At 49.1% G+C, this 17,558-nt stretch overlaps 1 protein-coding gene across 1 annotated transcript in view; it reads right to left on the bottom strand.

Annotated features, from left to right (window-relative positions):
- ALDH2 (aldehyde dehydrogenase 2 family (mitochondrial)) overlaps nt 1-14,134 on the bottom strand; it is a 17,272-nt gene extending 3,138 nt beyond the window's left edge. Inside the window, exons 1-10 of the mRNA XM_023762673.1 lie at nt 14,010-14,134; nt 12,842-12,982; nt 11,674-11,753; nt 8,201-8,312; nt 7,651-7,779; nt 7,109-7,222; nt 5,918-6,020; nt 5,158-5,342; nt 1,732-1,896; nt 887-1,044 (exon numbers count right to left, since the gene is read on the bottom strand). Of these exons, the coding sequence (XP_023618441.1) occupies nt 887-1,044; nt 1,732-1,896; nt 5,158-5,342; nt 5,918-6,020; nt 7,109-7,222; nt 7,651-7,779; nt 8,201-8,312; nt 11,674-11,753; nt 12,842-12,916 (1,121 nt within the window). The 5' untranslated portion in view covers nt 12,917-12,982; nt 14,010-14,134. The remainder of the gene's footprint in view (nt 1-886; nt 1,045-1,731; nt 1,897-5,157; nt 5,343-5,917; nt 6,021-7,108; nt 7,223-7,650; nt 7,780-8,200; nt 8,313-11,673; nt 11,754-12,841; nt 12,983-14,009) is intronic.
- Nucleotides 14,135-17,558: the final 3,424 nt, after the last annotated feature.

Here is a 17,558-nt window from a genome sequence, read left to right as displayed (position 1 = left end):
GCCATGAACACCTCAAGTACCTATGAAGCTTAGGTGTAGATTATAAGCGACCAGCCCCTAGTGGGGCACGGTAAATAATAGAAAAACAAGGCATTCTGCTATAGGTCGATTTCCAAATTATCTTTCTTATTATATAGTATTTGCCCTTTGTGTCTGGCTCTTCATTAGTTTCATGTTTTAACGATTCATCTATGTTGTAGCATGTGTCAATACTTCTTTCCTGTCTGTGGCCAAATAATATTCCACTGCATGGACAAACCACATTATGTTTCCCTATTCATCAGCTGATGGACTTTTAAGCCGTTTCCACCTTTTGGTTATTGTGAATAATCTGCTATGAACATTTGGGTACACTTTTCTGTGTGGATGTGTATTTCTACTTCTCTTGGGTATATACATTGGAGTGGAACTGCTGGGTCCTATGCTAATTCTGTTTAACTTATCGAGGAATTGTCAGACTGTTTTCCATAGTGCCTGTAACATTTTACATTCCCACCAGCAATGTGCAAGGGTTTCAATTTCTCTACATCCTCACAACACTTGGTATTTTCTGGATTTTGAAATTTCAGCCATCCTAATGAGTGTGGGGGAGATGCTAAACTTTTAAGATCCTGTAAAGGGCCCTTAGCTCTGGTCCCCCACCCTTGTTACAGTTTGGTAAGGAGCCCCTGGTCATGCATCTGCTGCCCAAGAAGAACTGCACGAGCATGTGGACTGGAGGGAAGTTGAGTCTCCTGGAGAGGAGCAGGGAAGCTCCATCTGTCTACTGTACCACACATTCCCTGAGCCCAGTACCCCAAATTCTGGGATGTAAGCACTGGATTCTGGAAGACCCTGGCTTTGGGGACCCCTGCCTGGGTGTGAGGGGCTGCTGGGAGGCTCTTACCACACAGTGCCAGCCTGGAGCGCTTGGGACAGATAATTGGCTTTGTCCAAGTCCTTTGTGAAGACAGCTGCAGCCAGCCCATACATGGAATTGTTTGCTCTCCCAACGACTTCCTCTATGGTCTTAAACTTCAGGATCTGCATCACTGGCCCAAAGATCTGTGGTGAGAGAGCAGAGTGGGAGGGCGTGGGAGACATGGAACCACCTGCTATCCAGCTTTCCCAGAGTCCCCAGAGGCACCCTAATAGTCCCAGAGACAACAGCTCCCAAGCTGACTGAAACCCAAAAGGAAGGAAGTTAATGAGGTCAGTTACCGTCCATGTGCCACGTGCTTGACATATGTATACTCTTTCTAAACAATTCTGCAATGACTGCATTACTGGCATGTTACACAGACTTAATGTCTAAAATTTAAGTCAATCACTCAGCAAGGCACACACTAGATGCTGAAGAAACAACTGAACAAAATACAGTCTCTGCTCTCAGGACATTCCAGGTTTATCTTGTACTTTCCCTGGAATTAGCCATTTCTTCGAGGAATCCTGGTTCCTTTGTGTGAAGAATGGGATTTAGAAACCAAGATGCGGGAGCTAAGTGTGCTTGCTGCTCTCGGGTGCGGCTGCGCTCAGCTCTCAGGGGAAAGCACTGGGGAAACTGTACGTGGTCGAAACGTCATCAGTGGCCCTGAGAGGAGAGTGACGAGATCGGATGTGAATTGTAAATAACCTGTCCTAGGAACAGAGCCAGGATTTGGCCAAAGCCAGCTGTTGGGTCACAGTGCCAAGATGTTAGACTGAATTATCGACTTCTAAGAACATTCCCCAGAGCTCAGGCCCCGTGCTAACCTCCTCCTTTGCGATGGTCATGCCATCTTGCACATCGCCGAACACAGTGGGCTGGATGAAGTAGCCGCGGTCAGCAGCCGCCCCTCCACCACACAGCAGCTTCGCCCCCTCCTTCTTCCCAGAGTTGATGTAGCCAAGGATCTTCTTAAACTGAGTTTCATCCACCTGCAGGAGAAGGAGCCCAGAGTTAGAGATGCTAGAGCCATACCTCGCCTAGCTCCAGGCTTAGAACCACACGGACAAGGAGACAACTGCGAAATGAATAAGCAAGGCTCAGAGGAAATACAAAGGGCCAATAAATATAAGAAAACAGTTCAGCCGAAACCGGTTTGGCTCAGTGGATAGAGCGTCGGCCTGCGGACTGAAGGGTCCCAGGTTCGATTCCGGTCAAGGGCATGTACCTGGGTTGCGGGCACATCCCCAGTGGGGGATGTGCAGGAGGCAGCTGGTCGATGTTTCTCTCTCATCGATGTTTCTAACTCTCTATCTCTCTCCCTTCCTCTCTGTAAAAAATCAATAAAATATATTTTAAAAAAAAAAAAAAGAAAAAAAAAACAGTTCAAACAACCTCGTTGGCCCTCAAAGAACTGTACAGCAAACCCTCTGGTTTTATTTTTCAACTATGAAATTACTAAAAATTTAAAATAGTGAGAAAATACGTTGATGGCAAAGATATGTCGAACACACTAATATTCATACATTATTAGAACTAATAAATATGTTCTATGTCACTTATATCTCAATCTTTAAAAAGGAGGACTATAAGCTGGCATAGCTCTTTTGGCAAGTAGTTTATTAATATCAGCCAAAAATTAAATGCTCATCCCCTTTGACCCAACTATTTAAACTTCTAGGAATTCATTCTATATATGACAAAGGGACCTAAACAAGGACATTCACTGGGGAGCACTTTGTAAAAGCAAAAAACAGAAATAATTCTAAGTATACGTTAGTAGAGGGGCAGGTTAATATAACTCAGGTACATCCATATATTGTGTTGTCATTAATAATAGATCTGTGAACTGACTGACATAGAAAGATAGCCTAAGATATTTTGTAAAGAGGGGAGAAAGCTTGTAGAACAATACATATTACATAATCCTATTTTTGTTAAAACATATAGAAACCTAACTCTGTGTGAGTGTGGTTACCTATGGAGAATAGACATGAAAGGGAACAAGGTGGAGGGGGATCTTACATGTTACTTAAATACTTTATTAAATTGTGTGTGTGTGTGTTTGTGTGTGTGTATGTAAATGTACCATGGCTTTTTATTTTTATTTTATTTTATTTTTTTTTTAATATATTTTATTGATTTTTTACAGAGAAGAAGGGAGAGGGATAGAGAGTTAGAAACATCGATGAGAGAGATCGATCAGCTGCCTCCTGCACGCCCCCCAGTGGGGATGTGCCCGCAACCAAGGTACATGCCCTTGACCGGAATCGAACCTGGGACCCTTCATTCCGCAGGCCGACGCTCTATCCACTGAGCCAAACCGGTTCGGCATGTACCATGGCTTTTTAAAAAATTCTTTATTGTTGAAAGTTTTACATGTCTCCTTTATCCCCCATTGACCTCTCACCGCCTGCTCCTGTCCCCCCAGCACATGCCCCCACCCCCTATTATTTGTTTTATTAAATTTGTATACACATTTGGAAAGCACTTTATAAATTACATATACATAATAAATACTAAATAATTAAATATCCACAAACCACAAAGAAAAACGAGAGAAAGAGAGATGTTGAGATTCATTAACAGCCCTGTTCAAATAGCCAAAAAATAGAAACCACCCATGGGTCCATCAGTAGATGAGTGAATAAACAAAATGTGGTACACATCCATTCGATGGAATATTATTCAGCCATTAAAAGGAATGAGCTATCAAGTCACGAAAAGACAGGGAGGACCCTTAGATGCACATTGCTAAGTAAAAGGAGCCAATCTGGGGGGGAAAGCCCATCAGAAAATATACTGTATGATTCCAACTGCATGACATTCTTTGGAAGAGACAACACTGTAGAGAAGTAAAAAGATCAGTGGTTGCCAGAGTTAGGGGGAGGGAGAAAGGGATGAGCAGGGGCACGGGGGATTTTTAGTGAAACTGTCCTGTATGATAGTGTGATGGTGGACACATCTTTATAATTTGTCAAAACCACAGAATGTGAAACATCAAGGGTGAACCCTAAGGTACACTACAGACTTAGTTAATAATAATGCATTAATATGGGCTCATCAATTATAACAAATGTGCCACACTAATGCAAGATATTAGTAACGGGAAACTAGGGGGTGAAGGGGGAGTTAAGGGGTAAATGGGAACTCTATAGTTTCTGCTCATTTTTCTGTAGTTTTTTTTTATAGTCTGTTAATTTTTTTTAAAAGGTTCCTTGGCCGTCCTGGCGCCTGGGGAGTGAACACCTGCAGCACAGACACCTCCCTCAGGAGGATGGAGCCTGCAGAGAGGCACCCATGGGCCCTGGAAGTAGGCTCAGGGCCATGCGGGAGCAGGGAGCGTCCCAGACCCTGCAGACTCCTTGTCCCTAGGAGGGTAGCTGGAGGAGGCCAGCGCAGGGCCCTGTGGAGAGTGAGCCCAGGGCAGGTTGGGTCTAGGGACAATGCTGGAAAAAGGACCAGGATGCAGAGGAAATGGTAGAGAGGTGCTGTTTTCTTTTTCTTATAATTATCATTGACTAGAGTTTTATTGATTAAAATGAACACATCCTCCTGGTTAAAAAAATTTAATCAAACAGCTCAGAAGAGTATAAAATGAACTAAAGACCCTCCCCTCTCATGTCATGACCCACGACCCCACTCTCCAGAAATAACCATGGTTAACAGATCCATGTGTCCCGGTAGATGCATTTCACAGGTGGCCAAGGTCTAGGAAGCAAGCATTTCCTTCTGCACAGACACTGCTAGTACTTACTATGTATATGTAATTTACAAAGTGCTTTCTGTCATTGATTTCCACTCCACAGCCACCTTGAATTATGAAGGGCAGGTGTTAAGGATGGGAGAATGGCAGCTCAGAGAGGGCATGTGGCTTCTCGGATGCACAGCTGGTACATGGCAGAGCCTAGACGAGTGATGGCAAACCTTTTGAGCTCAGCGTGTCAGCATTTTGAAAAACCCTAACTTAACTCTGGTGCCGTGTCACATATAGAAATTTTTTGATATTTGCAACCATAGTAAAACAAAGACTTATATTTTTGATATTTATTTTATATATTTAAATGCCATTTAACAAAAAAAAAAAAACAACCAAAAAAATGAGTTCGCGTGTCACCTCTGACACGCGTGTCATAGGTTCGCCATCACTGGCCTAGACTTTAAGCCATTCCTGCCTGACTCTGAGTCCGAGGCCCTTTCTACTTCTCCATGCTGGTTCCAGACACCCAGACCCACCTGTGGCTGCGGCTTACCTGCGGCCCCTGCTCAGTCTGGCTGTCAAAGGGGTCCCCAACCACCCGAGACTTGGCCCGGGCAACGCTCCGCTCCACAAACTCAGCATAAACATCCTCCTGCACAAAGGTCCGGGAGCCTGCACAGCAGCACTGGCCCTGGTTGAAGAACAGGGCGAAGTGGGCCTGCTCCACGGCCCAGTCCACTGGGGAGGCAGAGAGACGACCCTTAGGAGAGAAAGACGACCCTGGCCCCAGTGGCTGCCGACCTCCTCAACCCTTTCACGCCACCGACAGCATGGCGCCTGCTGGGTGCCAGACCATGTGCCAGAACAAGAAGGACCAGAGCTCTCCCTTCTGTGTGTAGAGACCCAGTGGCAGACAGACATGATCACAGTGGTGACGGAACCAGGGGCAGCTGGGGGACCAGCCCAGCCAGCCTATGGCGGGCAGGGAAGGCTCCCTCGAGAAGGGCAGATCTGGGAGCTCCTCAGTAGGACCAGGAGAAAGGATGTCATGGAAGAAGAGTGGTCTGGTCTGAGAAAGCGTGGGCACAGCTGGGCACTAGCAGCTCAGCTGGCTGGGTTACAGGGAGCAGAGAGGAGAGAAGCGGGAGAGGCTGGGTCGTGCTGGCTGGAGGGCCTGCTGAAGAGCCTGGCCTTCATCCCGAGGCCCTGGCCCAGAAATGGATTTGATGGACAATAAGGACTGCCAGGTGAGGGAACACAGCATGGACAGCTAGTGGCTCCCTTCATGGCCAAACCTCGCCCTGCAAACTTACTATCAGCATCTGACATGATGATGTTGGGGCTCTTCCCCCCCAGCTCCAGGGTCACCCGCTTGAGGTTACTGTTCCCCGCAGCGACCTGGATTAGGCGGCCAACCTGCCGGGAAGCAGAAACAGAGACCAGCTCTCAGTGCAGAGAGAAACAACCAAATGCTCTCATAGACACAACAGAGGACCCACAACTCAAGTGAGAAGCTAGATTATAAGAGACCTGGAGAATGTCGCCAAATCTGGCCATCCACGTACCATCGCTGCCCCACCCTGAGCTCTTAGGATGACAGTGATAGTATGACACAGCAGAGTTATTGCTGTGTGGCTTTTACACTGAGCGCCACCTACATAACTAGCACTGTGCTAAGTGCTTTGTGTGCATTGAGTTCAATCCTCACAATGGCCTCAGAGGTAGGAGCGACCCTGTTCCTTGATTTAGAAGTGTGGGAGCTGCCCTAGCCAGTTTGGCTCAGTGTATAGAGCAGCCGTGGGCAAACTACGGCCCGCGGGCCGGATCCGGCCCGTTTGAAATGAATAAAACTAAAAAAAAAAAAAAAAGACCGTACCCTTTTATGTAATGATGTTTACTTTGAATTTATATTAGTTCACACAAACACTCCATCCATGCTTTTGTTCCGGCCCTCCAGTCCAGTTTAAGAACCCATTGTGGCCCTCGAGTCAAAAAATTTGCCCACCCCTGGTATAGAGCGTCGGCCTGCGGTCTGAAGGGGTGTGGGCTCAATCCCCAGTGTGGGGCGTGCAGGAGGCAGCCGATCAGTGATTCTCTCTCATCATTGATGTTTCTATCTCTCTCTCCCTCTCCCTTCCTCTCTGAGGTCAATAAAAATATATATATTTTTTAAAAGTGTGGGAGCTGCATCTCAGGCTGCATCTTACTCAAGGTCACACAGCTGGTTAACGTGGAGTCAGAATTCACACTCAGGCAACCCATGTCTAGCAGAGCTCAAACCCACTACCCTGCCTCCCTCCCACGATGTGTGCGTGTGGTCCCCTGCACACGGCACACTGGGCAAGGATGGGGTGCTCCTCACCTCTACATTCTCAGCTAGGCACAAAGCCACCACTGTACCTACTTGTTGAATGAACACATGTATCTCGAATGCATCATCCTTTCGGGATAGTGAGAACTTGAACCCAACACCCAGCAAGCTTGAGGTCCTGGGGACGCCTTACCTCGGTGGAGCCTGTGAAGGCCACTTTGTCCACATCCTTGTGGGAGGCAATGGCAGCCCCAGCCGTGGGACCAAATCCAGGAATAATATTAACCACGCCGGGGGGGAAGCCAGCCTGTGTGCAAACAACCAGGAGACACGGCATCATTCTCCCACTCCAAAGCCTGGGCAGAGGAGCACACATCCCTTCCCAGAGACGCCACGGCAGTGGGACCCGGACACAGGTGAGCAGAAGGAGTCTTATGGGGAGCCGCTCGGGATGCTAACAGCACAGCAAGAAGCACGTGTCTCGGGGTTCCCTGTGGCTGTTGTCACTCCCCCCTGGTATTCACTTGGAACAATTTCATTATTCAAAGGGGTCTTACAATGAAGCCCAAAGTAGAAAACAGGGAAGATGGGGCCTCTTTGGCTGAAGTGTGGTGACAGGGTGCTTCGCCCCTGCTCTGCAAACACCCCTCACTTTGGACCCAGGACCCTCCTCAGAACTCCAGTAGAGAAAGCTTGTAGAAGAGCACCCAGAGGTCCAGGCGGACAGCCACACACCTCCTTTATCAAGTTGGCCACGTAGAGGGCGGTGAGTGGCGTCTGCTCAGCCACCTTCATCACAACCACGTTCCCAGTCGCCAAGGCAGGGCCCAGTTTCCACGCTTGCATCAGGAGCGGAAAGTTCCACTGCAGTAAACAATAGTCACTCCTGGACCCAGGCCACAGAGAGTGACTCCCTGAACCCCTTCTGTCCCCCTCCCCCAACTCAATCGTAGCTTTAAGACAGATGGCCGAGGCAGGGTGAAACAGGGACTCACTTTCCTGGGTGCTGCTTCATATGAAGCTAAACTGTTGTATTCAGTCCTCCCTGCCCTTCCCCCCTAAGACAGGTCTGTGTTCCCTCCCACTTTGCAGATAAGGAAACTCAAGCTTACGGGGGACAGTGACTCACCCCAAGGTCACAAAGTTCATGAGTGGCGGGGCAGGGCCCTGAACCCAAGCTGGCTTTGTCAAAGCCCACATTTGCACCCCCGAGCCTGCTGGAGACTGCTACACCTCAAGGCGCTCCCGATACACTTCACTGGTTTATTATAAGGCTAACACTCACCGGGATGATCTGCCCGCACACACCCACAGGCTCGTGGCGGGTGTAACTGAAGAAGTCCCCATCGATGGGAATGGTTTTCCCATGGTACTTATCGGCCCAGCCGGCATAATAACTTTAAAAGAAAAAGTCCAGACTTAATCAGTGACTGTCAGGGACCCCTGTATATCCCAGCAGAAAGAGAAACCTCAAACTGTCTACCTGGGTGTTTCTGATCATTGCCCTTGCTCTTGGCTTGTTCCCAGAACGACTTAACTGCTAAGGTCACAATAATCCACTTCAGGGAACTAACCTCTGATTCCCACGTTCACCTAGGATGCTCAGAAAACACCAAATTCCGAGAGCCCACTTCGTTTTCTCAAGCTGGCTCTCTGGGGTGGATGCCCAGGAATCGGTTTGTTTGTTTTTTTAGTGTATTTTTATTGATTTCAGAAAGAAAGAGAGACAGAAACATCAATGATGAGAGAGAATCATTGATTGGCTGCTTCCTGCATGCCCCTCAGTGGGGATCAAGCAGCCCGGGCATGTGCCCTGACCAGGAATCAAACCGTAACCTCCTGGTTCATAGGTCAACCGTCAACTGCTGAACCACACCAGCCGGGCATGGAATGGGTACTTTTAATAAGCATTCAGATTTATTAAACTGACTGCTGCACCAGCCCAGCATCTGACAACCGTGGGTCAGATCTGGTAGAAATGTGCAAACCCATCTAACAGCTGGCACTTCCTGTATGCAGAGCAGTCACCAGAAAAACAAGTCATCAGCTGGGCCCCACGCCTCGCAAAGCTTATTACCTAGACACAGGGACACAAGTGATCCGGCAAATAGGGGAGAAAAGAGCAGCATGTGTGCATAGCATGTGATGGTTAAGTTTCCAGGGAAGTCGGAAAAATGTAAAAGAAAGATGTCTGAAATGACTGTGTCTGACAGTTAGCCTGAGACCAAAGTTGACCAGGGTTTGTGACCCTGGGAGAAAACTAGCCAGGGAGTTGCCAACCTATCCAGGTTAAGGCGTCGCTGTTCCCTTCCTCCCAGGTCTGTACTATATGTTTTGCACGCCTCAGAACAGTTACTTAATCAGCACAAAGGCACACTGCTGCAACCCAGGGAGGCGAGGGCGCTGCCCGAGACTTGCCAGGCTGCTCGCTCTGGGGCGTCAAGGGTCTCGATGGGGGCACTGTTGACATGTGGGGCTGGATGATTCTTTGTGGTGGGAGCTTTCAGGTCTGCTTTTATTTCAGGAAATCTGGTGCCTTGGAGGATATTTAGCAGCGTCCCTGGCCTCTACACACTAGATGCCAGCTGCACCCCTTCCCACCCAGTTGTGACAACCAAAAATGTCTCCAGACACTGCCCACTGTCTCCCAGTGACATAGCTGCCCTGGCTGAGAACCTGTTAGGTTGCCCAACCCGACTTTTCTGGTACTGCTTCTCCTTCTCCACCTCAGTCCATGTGGTCATGGGGAAACAGCTGTTACTTGCACAGTGATCTCTAAGAGACTGAGAATGCCACTTGGTCTGGCTAGAATCACAGAGAGAAGCAAGTCCCCGTGTGGGCAGTCAGATTCCAACATGCAGACTGGCCTGAAGGAGTCTGGTGGTGGTCGAGAAAAGAGAGAAGCTAGGGGTAGGAGTGGGCAGCAGTGAGACCTAGTGGCTTTAAGAGTTCTGACTGGCCCGGTTGGTGTGGCTCAGTGATTGAATGTCAACCCATGAACCAGGAGGTCACAGTTCAATTCCCAGTCAGGGCACATGCCCAGGTTGCAGGCTCAGTCCCCAGTAGGGCGCATGCAGGAGGCAGCTGAGCAATGATTCTCACCATTGTTTCTCTCTTCCTCTCCCTTCCTCTGTGAAATCAATAAAATACAAAAAAAAAAAAGTTGTTTTGTTTTTTTTTAAAGAGTCCTTGCCCTGTGGGTCCAGATCAGACTGACAAAGAGCTCTAACAAAGCTCCCATTCCTCATCTTTTATTTCTTGGTCACTAAAATGTTTTTGATCAAACTAACACAAAGGAAATAAAGATTAGGGCAGAGATAGATGAAATGGAGAATAAAAAATAATAGACAAAATCAACAAAGTCAAAAGTTGGTTCTTTGAAAACATTCACAAAATTGACAGACTTTCAGCTAGACTAAGGAAAAAAGGGAGACAACATAAATAACTAAAATCAGAAATGAAAGTGAGGATATTCTGATCGAACTCACAGAGATAAAAAGGGTTATTAGAGAATACTATGAACAACTGAAGCCAATAAACTGGACAACCTAGAAACCTTTTTTCTGCCAAGGGCCATTTGGATATTTAGAACATCATTCAAGGGCCATACAAAATGATCAACTTAAACATTAGGCTGCTATATTTGGTCAGATATTTAATTAACTTACCCTAATGCCTTGGCAGGGCCAGACAAAATGGTTTCACAGGCCTTATACATTCCCTACCCCTGACCTGGATGATATGGACAAATCCAACTAAAACGTAAATTACCAAAACTGACTCAAGAATTGAGAAACATTTATGACTAGACTAGAGGCCCAGTGCACGAAATTCATACACGGGCGCAGTCCCTAGGCCTGGCTGGCAATCGAAGCGCAAGCGTCTGGTGTGGAAGGGCAGGTCCCAGCTGACCTCTAGGCCCTGGGCAGCACCTGGGCCCCCGGGTCCCCACACGCCCCCCTCCCCCTGAGTCCCCACGTGGAGATACAGTGAGTGTGGCCGGGCACCACAGGCCAGGGTGCACCATGGGCCTCTGGGCTGCCCAGCGGCACCACACGGAAGCCGGGCGGGCAGCACGCTCTCTCCCTGCCGGCCTCGCAGACGGGCTCCTGTGTGAACCCACAGGGAGCCCGACTGGCCCCTGCGGTCCCGGTGGCTGCGGCCCGGCTCACCAGGAAGAGGCTGCGCAGGTGTGGGGAGGGCTCATAGATACCCTGCATTCTCACCGCACCTCCATCCCCGTCACCCCTGCCCCCAGGTAGCCGGCAAGAGGTTGCAGTGCATCGCCAATGCCTGCCATGTTCTGTGCCACCCCCTGGTGGTCAGCACATCATAGCGAGTGGTCGTACTCCCGGTCTCCCAATTGAACGACTGCCCAAGGGGACAATTTGCATATTAGGCTTTTATTATATAAATATAATAAATTTATTGGAATTCGTCTGGGAGTTCGACCAGGGGGTGGGGTCAGCTGGGGGAAAGGAGGAGGCCCTGGCCAGCTGCGGCCACCAGGGGAAGGGAGGGAGGCCCCGGCCGGCAGCCGGCAGCCACTAGGGACCCCACCAGTGCACGAAATTCACTGGGCCTCTAGTATAGGATTATAATTTCGGTACTGAGGGATTTTCCCCTGAGATGGAGTCCAGTAGAACACATTTCTCCAAGTCTCATGATCTGTTTACATTATCCTATTTCTACCTCCCCAGCAGTACTCCCTCCCCTTTGGCATGGCCAGGACAAAGACCAGGAAGCCTGAGGCCCTACCGAAGACATTTGAGGACCATGTCCAAATCCACCAGGTAGGAGATGACATAGGGCTTGCCATTATCCAGGGTCTCCAAGGCCTAAAAAAAAGAACAAGATCAGCACAGACATACTGGCACAGGAATGAAACAAAGCAAATAAGTGACAAGCAACATAGAGGCTCAGCATGGGCTAAGAAAGGCTGTGGCCACTTGGGGCCACTGAATATCACAGCATTTCTGGGCCAGTGGCCCTCCCTCTCCAAAGGCAGGGCAGGGAGAATGAGCAGGGAGATGAGGAGAATGATGCACCAACTTCTCAGTCAGTCATTTCACAAACACATTGTTTTCAGTTTGCTCTATGCCAGATCCAGGGTGGGAATACAGAGACTAACAAGGAGCTTCCAGAGCAAAGAGCCAGTGAAGAAAGATAGGAATCATCAATCACATGGGTTAAGAGTGCTAGGAAGAAGAAGGCCAGGCTGCCCAATCCAGTCTGAGAAACTCCAACCTGAAGGACATGTAGGAGGTGACTGGGCAAAGGGGGAAGGTACAAATGGCGATGAAGGGAAGAACACTCCAGGCAGAGGGAACAGCATGTGCAAAGGCCCTGATGCTCAAAGCAGCTTGGTAGTCAAGAAGCTGGGCACAGGCAGGTGAGCTGAGCTATGTGTGAGGGCCATGGTCCAGCATGAGTTAGGAGATGGAGCCAGACCAGGCAGGGCCTTGCAGGCCACACTGAGGAAACAGGACTTTATCCTAAGGATACAGGATGCCATGGAAGGCCTCGGAGTGGAGCTCCATGACATAATTTGCCTTCTAGAAGGGTCACTTTGGCCACTATGTACAGAATGGATAGGCGAGAGGAAGGGGTACTGCCTCCTGGCTTTTTCTGCCTCTGGCAGCCAGGGAGAAGGATGCACAGGAGATGTGTCCATCCCTGGGGGTTTCTCTCCTGGGAAGGCTCCCCAACATGGCTCTCCTCTCTCCCCTAGTCTCCTTGCTTAGCCAAACCCACTGCATCAAAAGAGAGACTCCTTTGGTTGGTGCAAGGACATATCCCAAAGGGACCCAGCCTCTGCCATTCTGACCAGTTACTTGTCAGCACTGTGGCCCCTTCCTGGTTGTCTATGGGATGCTCTGAACCCATTCGCCATGTGGGACAAGAGGGAAGGGGGCTGAGAACTCACCGCCAGGTAGGTCCGGTCCCGCTCAATCAAGTCGGCCAGGCGGTTCAGCAGCCGACCCCTGTTGGAGGCATCCATGCGGCGCCAGGGCGAGCCCAGCTGGAAGGCGGCCCGAGCAGCCTTTACTGCCCTGTCCACATCTTCCTGGAAAACACCCAGCGAGGCAGCTCAGGCCTTCTGAGCAACAGCCACCTCCATAAACTGCCCACCCCACTGCCCAACAGCAATGCCTGTACAGTCCTTCCCCGCCCCAAAGGGCTCCACCTGCTGAGCTTCCGGCTCTCCTTCCCAGGAGTCACGGAGGGAATGAGGACCCTGGCGTTTCCATTTCTGTATTTTTATTTCAAAACCCCCCAGTGAGTTTTGGAGGGAAAGGCACTCCGGGGTCAGTGCTGAGGATTTGACCATGTTCCCCCTTCCTAAGGAAGCAAGCTCCATGAACTTAATTAACATTCCCCCTCAGACAATTGGCAGTGTCCAGCAAGTGCAGGTGTACCAGCTTCCCTCTCCTTGGGAAGCTGTAAAATCAACCCAGCTAAACCAGCTAGCATTTTTGATAAGAGATGCATCTCAGGAAGTAGGGAGCACGGTTCTCATTCATCACATTTGCTGTCAGACTACCCTACAACCCAGAAGAGTATTCTCATTTGCTTTTAGCAAAGGCAGCAGGCCTTAATCATGAATGTAGAAGACTGTCTTAAAGCAGAGGGAAGGAGGTATTCTTGAATTATTTGTAATGCCTTTTCTATTAATACATATTTTTATTAAAAGTATAATATAAAAAATTTTAGTTAACTATTACTATGTAATTACTATGAGTATATATAATGAAAACAAGACATACTACCAACACCTGAGCTAGATCTCAGGAAACCCAAATTCTACTCAACAAGATTTCCATCTAGCTCTGGGAAGGAGAGACTGGAGCAGATGTTCTCAAGTTCAATTCCATGTCTACAATCCACAACAGTATGTAGTGAGCTCGCATACTAGCACCTTTGTCTGCAAGGAAGAGTTTCTGTTGATTCATTTACTCAAAAATTTTAATTGCCATTTTTTAGTTTTGAAAGCAATACACACACGGCAAAGCTCCCATCATACAAGAACATATTAAGTAGAAAATTAAATTACCCTTGCCACCCCTTCCCCGAGGTAAGCCACCAGTTCTCACCTTGTCCCCTTCAGCTACCTGACAGATGACCTCCCCAGTGGAGGGATTGATGGTGGGGAACGTCTTCTTGCTGACAGCGTCATGCCACTCATTGTTTATGAAGATCTACAATGAGAAGGCAGAAAGTTCTCAGGACCAGTTCTCAACCCGAAACTGATGTGAAACAAAAAATCAGGAGGAACATATAAATTAATTCAATGATGTGACCACGAGGTTAAAAGCCACAGGCCTTGGAGATTATCCGAGCTGGAGTGCCCACTCTGCCGACTGACCTCGGGTAAGTCATTGGATCTTTCAGTGCCTTGGTTTCTCTGATCTGAAAAATGAAGAGTTATCTTCCTACCTTATCAGTTGTGTAACATCACCTCAAAATGTGATGGCTTAAATTGACTTATTATCTAACAGTTGTGTCCATTGATTGGGCTCAGGTGGTTGCAAAGCCAGGGTGCCTGGAGCTGGACGTGCAAGATGGCTTCTTCACTTGCATCTGGCACCACATGGCTGCTTGGGCTTCCTGACCGTATGGTGGACTTAGGCTAGTCAGACTCTCATGACAGCTGGCTTGCGCAGAAAGAATGTTCCAAGAGACCCGGGCAGATGCTGACAGGTTTCGTAAGATCTAGCTCCAGAAGTCACATGGCCTCGTTTCTGACACCCAATTTCATTCATCAAAGTGAGTCACAGGCTCAGTCCAGACTCAAGGGGAAGGAAAAGAGGAGGCCCCACCTCTCCTTGGGAGAAGCTGCAAAGAATTTGCAACCATCTTTCCTTTAACACACTAGTGCACAGGGTTGTGGAGAATCGAGGCAGATTATTCCTTTGTCCACTCAGCAAACACTTAGTGAACACCGGCGATGAGCCAGCACAGTTCTAGGGCTGCGGACACTGGAAACCAAACCCCATGAGGACCTTTCTCATGGAGCTGGCATTCTGTTGGGCATAGAAAATAAAGAAGCAATCAAATACACAAGGCAACCTCAGACTGCCAGGGCGAGTGCAAAGGAGAAAAACTGGATCCAGGGACGGTTCTAGAGGGCGGGGGGAGATGGAGAACTTGAGCTGGGATGACGGGGAAGGGCCTCTAGGAGCGGGCATTTGACTAGAGCCTGACTGATCAAAAGGAGCACCAAGCAAAGCCAAGGGCAGAGCTCAATCCAGGGCAGAGATTTCGGGGCCAGCAGAGCCCAGGGAGGGCTGGCCCAGCTCCGTGCTCAAGAGCAGGGGTCGAGACTAGAACCCGGATGAATCTGGGCACTTTTCCTCCTACTTGTGTCCCATGGGGCAAGGCACACCCCCCCCACCCCCAGCCTTTGGAAATCACTATAGCAACCCTCATAAAGGGCATGCGACAGTTCCCAGTGCTTGCATCAAGCCTCCCGTGGAGGAAGTGCAATGCTGTGACGGCGGTGGTGACAGCAAGGAGCCAGTCAGGAAAGGGCCGACCAAAGGTCACTTTCCCAGGCTCAAATTTGGTATTTCAGCGCAATCCCTGCCCCGCCATCACGGGGGAATCCGCAGCTGTGCACCTACAGCAAAAGGCTCTTGGCATTTGGCAGGAGAGTGTGGGTAAACACCAGTCAGATTCTTTGGAAATATGTTTGTGCGGTTTCAGATTAGTTGGCTGATCATTTAATCTTAAAGAAATGATACCTTTTTTCTTCCCAAAGGAGGGGCAGGGGGGCTGGGAAGTGGGTGATGGGTAGTTTCCAGTGGGGGAAACAGGTGTGGCAGAAAGAGCTCAGGCCTGAAGCCAGGTAGACCGGAGTTCAAGTTGGTCTTGGTCGGCTGTGCCCTGGTGGAACCCGCACACCTGCCCTGAGAGTCAGCCTCCTCCTCCTGGGGGGTGTGGAGGAGAGGGAGTCTCATGGGAGGAGTAGAGCCAACACCTGGGGGCTAAAGTGAGGATTAAATGCAACAGGGGGTGTAAAGTTGCTAAACGGCCCCCCCCCCCTCATAGTGGAGTCTCACCCCTGCACAGACACTACTTAGATCCTGAGGCTGTCTCAGGTGTGAGATTCCTAGGAGCAAGGGCCAGGTAGGTCTGTATCCTTCTGTGTTGGTCCTGCACAGCAGCATACTAAATTAGTTTGTCCTAGAAAAGTTCTGATTGTTATTTTGCAAAGATCATGAAGGATGAAGCAGAGAGGTGGGCCAGTCTGGCTAAATTCCCACTGTCCTCACCCCTGTCCCCGATCTTCGACTACGAAACCTGGAAAGACCACTCTCTGGCCTGAATTTGCTGGCTCAGTCTCCATTGTTGAATTGTCAACAATCATCCTCCCTCCAAACTGATAAGATAATCCTGGGTTTGCAGGAACCTGGAATCTTCCTTCTGCGTAGGGTTCCCATTTCCCTTCTCCTGGAGCTGGCCTTCAGGGGACTTCCCTTCCTCTGGGGAGGGACCAGGGCAGGAAGGTTCTGGAACCGAGCCTCTGCGGAAGTCCTGCTCCCAGTGAGGAGTTTCAGTTATTTCTCTTGAATAAGCACCAGGGCAGAGTCCACGCCAAACGCATTGTAATCTCCTGCCAGAAACCCAAAGCTTGACTTACATAACCGCGTAACTCGGTCACCCTGGGATAGGGGCCTCCCAGCTCCCACTTCCTCATTAGTTTCTAGAAGCAGAGGGACACTCTAGCCACTCTAGACACTTTGAATCTGGACTGTTGGCAAAACTCACAGAGGTTGGATTCACTCCTCCACAGTCAGTAAGTTGCACTGAGTGCCAGGCACTGAGTGAACGGCCGAGTCCTGCCTCCTGTGCTACCATCCTGGGCAGGAAAGACTCAGTCAACCAGCAAACCCACAAAGTGACAAGTGGAAACAAACAGGCAGGAGTGAGGAACAGACCTCAGGGTCAGGGGGCAACAGAGGGGGGAGGGAGGGCAGAGGGACCTCTGGGTGTGTACCTAGAGCTGCTAGCCTAGGGCCCTGGAGGGAACAGCAGACTTCTAGTTTGTAACTCACTCTCCTCCCTCAGGAGGGGCAGGAGGGCGGGGAAGGGGTGAAATATTTGTTTCCCATTCCCTGCTACAAGAGCACAAAGTGTAAACATGGTTTCAATCATTCATTCCCTCAGTAAATATTTACTGAGCAGCAGTCAATAGTCTAATCTCAGTGCTAGGAGCACAGCTCCTCCCTCCTAATTTCAAACAGTCCATTCCGTTGTCCCTTAAATATTTACAGCCTTTTCCTGACCATAAAGCCTGGTCATGAGGCAGCAGGAGGCCAAGGGCATGCATGCTAGAGTTGGTTTTCTCATCTGTAAGATGGGACAGCAGTAAACGCCTGGCTCACAGAGTTGGTGGTAGAATGCAAAGTAAAAATGTAGGTACAGGCCTTCCGCACATGGCCGGATGTATCATAAGTGATGGAAAACCACTGGATTGGGGGATACTACACATGTCCTCAAGACACACATGCTTCACTGAGGATGTATTACTGTTGTCATCAGAAAGTTCATAGAGAGATCCTTTCCTAATTCCCTTTTTGTCAGTTTTCTCTTTAGTTCCTGAGTGTTGATGTCAAGAGGCTAAGAATAGAGACACAAAT

Source organism: Myotis lucifugus, unplaced genomic scaffold (assembly GCF_000147115.1).
Source record: "Myotis lucifugus unplaced genomic scaffold, Myoluc2.0 scaffold_256, whole genome shotgun sequence".
NCBI lineage: Eukaryota > Metazoa > Chordata > Mammalia > Chiroptera > Vespertilionidae > Myotis > Myotis lucifugus.
The sequence above is the reverse complement of the archived record's forward strand: the minus strand, read 5'-3'. Positions and strand labels throughout refer to the sequence as shown.